This window comes from Tasmannia lanceolata, unplaced genomic scaffold (genome assembly GCF_043159265.1).
Source record: "Tasmannia lanceolata isolate RefF3 unplaced genomic scaffold, GAP_Taslan_0.1 ptg000012l, whole genome shotgun sequence".
Lineage (NCBI taxonomy): Eukaryota > Viridiplantae > Streptophyta > Magnoliopsida > Canellales > Winteraceae > Tasmannia > Tasmannia lanceolata.
In genome coordinates this window covers 39,309,176-39,313,898 of record NW_027518689.1, presented here as the reverse complement: position 1 = coordinate 39,313,898, position 4,723 = coordinate 39,309,176, and the positions used below count along the sequence as shown (strand labels likewise).

The following is a 4,723-nucleotide window of genomic DNA, read 5'->3' as shown; positions in this document are numbered from 1 at the left end:
TCTCAGATTTGTCACATAGGGTTGTAAATCAGAATTGAAAATACCAGTAAATAGATGGATGTGAACCAAACGGTAGAAAAGAAAATTCCAGAAAAGCAAAAACCCATAAATTGTTTTCTAGAAAAATTTGATTTTCCATAGATGCCAAACACATATACCTAGCATAGGCATGGAAAGAACGAGCTTTAAATTGGACTGATAAAAAAAACTCCACCTATTTTACAACAAGGCAGGCTCCTTATGTTCCTTCTAATTATTTTCTTCGAGAATTGGACTTTGGTAATTGCTAGAGCATGCTACAACGAGGGAAAGAAAACCCATCACGAATTTCTTGCTAGAATTCCGTAGCTGTCTTCTATTCTTTTTCTAGTTTTTAGAATGAGGAAAGTGTTCCTGCCCAGCTGCGCAGGGAGCTCCCTGTGCTTAAATGGCTTAAAAAGCCTCTCATTTAGAATTGAGCTTGGAGTTTCTTCTCGTTCTTTTGTTTTGTGTGTGTGTGAGAGAGAGAGATTTCTTTTTTAATTAAGAAAACCTTTTGCACACCCCAGTCTGTAAAAGGGGCAACAGGGTGTGTCCGATGGTAAAATTGAGGCTGAATATATCAGGCCCCATACAGCCATACCTAACATTCTAACAATAGGCAACATCACGAGCCCCACACCGTCTTTAGCTTTTTTTTTAACTTACTCACGGGTGCTTTCGTATATGACCCCGAAAAGTGAAGAGAATAAAGAGAGAGAATATTGTAGCCTTTGTGTGGCTTATAGCTTTCCTTATGAGTGAAAGGCGAGAATCACGAACATGCGGTGGGGACCCAACTAGTAAAGATAAGTAGGCTCGTTTTCCTTACAACAATTCGGAAGCATGTGAGATTAAAATACTAAAGAGAATGATATAGCAAGGCTTAAGTCCAAGTTCCATTTTGGTGTTTAGAGTTCCAAAAGGGATCGAGATGGAGACCGACCGATGAAAGCAGAGGCAATCCCCGTGATTTAACGATCCGGATCTTCACTCGACGGGCGCTGATGATCTTATCCAATCTGTGGAGCTTCTTGTATCCAACGGTCGTCCCATTTGCCACCTGGCTCCCATCTGCAAAGATCTCATGCCTAGCAATCCTCTGCCCAAGCCCGATCGCTTCTTGGATTCTCACCACATTGAATCTTATCAGCCCTTTATCTATTCCGCTAAATTCGATCCAATGCTCGTCCTTTCCCTCCTCTGGGGCCCAATAGGTCCATAGGTGGTCATCATCAAGAACATTTTCTGCAGTGAAACTACCCTTCTTTCCTCCTCTTTGGCTGCTGGCCTTCACAACACTTCCCACTGCCAAATTGGTCGTGAAGATAGTGTCTATTGCGTTGCGGAATTCTTGTAACCGTTGGATGTCGGTGCCGGATATTAGTCCGGACGTGTTGGGGGGCACGTTGATCAGCAGAACACAGTTGCGTCCCACTGAATTGTAGTAGATTTCGAGTAGCTGGCTTAGTTTCTTCGGGCTTTCGGATTTGTGCCAAAACCAACCCTTTCTGATGGAGACATCGCATTCGGGCGGCACCCAATCTGTCCCTCTTGGATCTCCCTTGTTTAGATAACTGCATGGATCATTCTTATCATTATTACCTAGTCATTACTCATTACTCTCTAAGCCTTGTTTGTTTTGAATTTTGAGAGCTGATTATTTGACTCAAATTTATGTTTAATTTCGCAATTGGTTCTCAAAATCCAAAACAAACAGGGGCTAAGGATATTATTTATAGATGAATCTGAGAATGAATTTACTAACCCGACAATGCTTCCATCTCCAATTCTAAGAGAAGCTGATTATTTGACTCAAATTTATGTTTAATTTCGCAATTGGTTCTCAAAATCCAAAACAAACAGGGGCTAAGGATATTATTCATAGATGAATCTGAGAATGAATTTACTAACCCGACAATGCTTCCATCTCCAATTCTAAGAGAAGTTCTATTGATGGTAGACCAGCATGTTGTTCCTGCATATCCCATTTCATCTCCGACCCACCTAACATCAGGTCCAGCATCAGAGAATACATTAATGGCACCCTGCAATTCCTTCACCATCGAAAACCATGATCCGAAATAGTACGTCATGTTCGGGGCGTTCGATCCCTTCGCTCCATCGAACCAGATCTCTGAAATAGTCCCATATCTACACAAAACCATAAAATCTAAATACAAATACTAATGATAAATCAGTATCATAATTCAATTTATTCTTAATTTCTTACTTATTGAGCAGCTCCTGTAACTGGCCCAAGTAAAATTCATTGTACTGTTGCTCAAGCCCGTAGCTCTTTTCATGGCGATCCCACGGCGAAAGATATAATCCGACGTCTATGCCTCGAGCTTTCGCAGCGTCCACGAGCTCTCGAACTACATCGCCTTTGCCATCTTTCCATGGGCTTCTCTCAACTGAATGGTTGGTGTATAGAGAAGGCCATAGACAGAAACCATCATGGTGTTTTGCAGTGAGGATAACTAGAGAGACGCCTGTATAAGCCGCAACATCGACCCATTGACGGGCATCGAGCGCCGTCGGATTAAATATCGATGGGTTCTCATGTCCAGTCCCCCACTCTGAATCAGTAAAAGTATTCACTCCAAAATGGTGGAACATTATGACTTCTCGCCGTTGCCATTTCAGCTGTGCCGCCGTTGGGAGTGGCAGAACGGGCAATGGTGGTGGGGTCACCTTCGATATGGCGAATTCTAATGCTTGAAATAGTATCAAAAACCAAAACCAGACCTTTTCCATGCCCCTTTGTGTTGGAAGCATTCTCTCCCTTTTGGGTTTTACATTCACGTGAGGTGGGAATCTCTTCTTTATAGTGAGGGGATAAAGAAAATGGGGGTGTTGAAATAATATGATGTGGACATTGATGCCTTTGATTGGAGCCATGACAAGAGTTAAAGAGAGCTACGAATGGGATGGTTTGGTCCTTGGACTTGGGTGATTCTGCAATTATTCACGGGTTCCCATTGTAGTCAGTACAGATAATTGTTTTGGCTCTACCATGGGTAGGAATTTGCAGGGGCTAGCGAGAAATGGGATCACGTAATATTTTTCTACCGAGTTTGAATGACATGAAAAGGGAGACGTGAGTTAAATTTGTAAAAAAATTTAAATTGTTTGGTCTTTTTAATTAGGAAAATTACCATAAACCCTGCTAGATTAAAGTTTATTAAGAAGAACCCCTAAATTACGGTTAATTACTAGAAGGGAATTTTGTAAGAAATTGATTGGTCTTTTTTAATTAGGAAAAGTACCATAAACCCTGCCAGATTAAATTTTATTAGGAAGAATCCCTAAATTACTGTTAATCACTAGAAGGGAATTTTGTAAGAAATTGATTGCTCTTTTTAGGTGTCATTACAAACCTTTCATAAAGTTAATGAAGAAGAATCCCTTAATTAGGGTTAATTACTAAAAGGGAAATATGATATTTCAATTCCCTTTCTCAGTATTTCCACCTCCATTGATTTATCTTAAAAAACTTCTAAAATTTTTCCTATGTAAATCTCTGAATATAAATAGTTGCATGTAACTCGTTAAAAATTTCTCTCCCTTCCTAGGTAGATTCTCTTCTTTAAAATACTATACATAGAGATATTTTTCACTTATTTCCTTTCTGTGTACATTCTTATTTATTTACATTCTAGTTTTATTTACTCCAAAAATATTTATCTTTAGCAAAGGATATATAGTTACAAAAAATATGGGAAAATTCTAAAAAAAATGTGATTTTTATCTGAAAATCTCAGAAAATAGTTAAGTTGGCTAATTTCTCAAAAATGGGTGAAACGCATCCCAATGAGTGTTTTAGGACAAAAATGCCCTTGTGTTGGTTTTCCCTCTAAGAAAGTAAGCAACGGACACCAATGCATTTTCACCTAACATTTTGACCTTTTCCAACCTCTCTCCCTCTCTCTCTCTCACACAGTATTTCCACCTCCACTGATTTATCTTAAAAACCTTCTAAAATTTTTCCTATGTAAATCTCTGAATATAAATAGTTGCATGTAACTCGTTAAAAATTTCTCTCCCTTCCTATGTAGATTCTCTTCTTTAAAATACTATACATAGAGATATTTTTCACTTATTTCCTTTCTGTGTGCATTCTTATTTATTTACTCCAAAAATATTTATCTTTAGCAAAGGATATATAGTTACAAAAAATATGGGAAAATTCTCAAAAAAATGTGATTTTTATATGAAAATCTCAGAAAAGGGTTAAGTTGGCTAATTTCTCAAAAAGGGGTGAAACGCATCCCAATGAGTGTTTTAAGACAAAAATGCCCTTGTGTTGGTTTTCCCTCCAAGAAAGTAAGCGACGGATCCCAATGCATTTTCACCTAACATTTTGACCTTTTCCCACCTCTCTCTCTCTCTCTCCACAACAGGAACAATTGAGCCCCCCCCCCCACCCCCCCCCCCCCCCCCCCAAAATTCTCCTCCTTGGTGAGTTGGTGCCCAAATCCAACCAAGTATGATGGTGTACCGTCCAGACCATAGGATGATCCAAGCAGTCCATTTGATAGGCCACATCGTAAATAGGTTGTGTCCCAAAAAACCATTTCCATATGACGATCCTAGCCCTCAGACATAAAGAGAAATTGCTTATTATGGAAACCTCTATACATTGGAGGGTTGCGATCATCCTATGCAAATGATTTTGGGGCACAAGCCATTAATGTTATGG

The 4,723-nt window shown here is 39.4% G+C and overlaps 1 protein-coding gene across 1 annotated transcript; it reads right to left on the bottom strand.

The window, feature by feature from the left end:
* Positions 1-733: 733 nt before the first annotated feature.
* LOC143888174 (alpha-L-fucosidase 1-like) lies at positions 734-2,937 on the bottom strand. The gene is made up of 3 exons (XM_077392516.1): positions 2,252-2,937; positions 1,933-2,172; positions 734-1,595 (listed from the first exon to the last, which is right to left on the bottom strand). The coding sequence occupies exons 1-3, from the start codon at positions 2,920-2,922 to the stop codon at positions 905-907; spliced, it is 1,602 nt and encodes a 533-aa protein (XP_077248631.1). The 5' UTR covers positions 2,923-2,937; the 3' UTR covers positions 734-904.
* Between the last annotated feature and the right edge of the window lie 1,786 nt (positions 2,938-4,723).

Excerpts from the sequence above, each read along its gene's own strand:
- LOC143888174 (XM_077392516.1), bottom strand. The coding sequence starts at position 2,922 with ATGGCTCCAATCAAAGGCATCAATGTCCACATCATATTATTTCAACAC. Across the intron at positions 2,173-2,251 it reads TTACAGGAGCTGCTCAATAA|ATATGGGACTATTTCAGAGA; the intron begins GTAAGAAATTAA and ends GGTTTTGTGTAG. Across the intron at positions 1,596-1,932 it reads GGAGATGGAAGCATTGTCGG|TTATCTAAACAAGGGAGATC; the intron begins GTTAGTAAATTC and ends TGATCCATGCAG.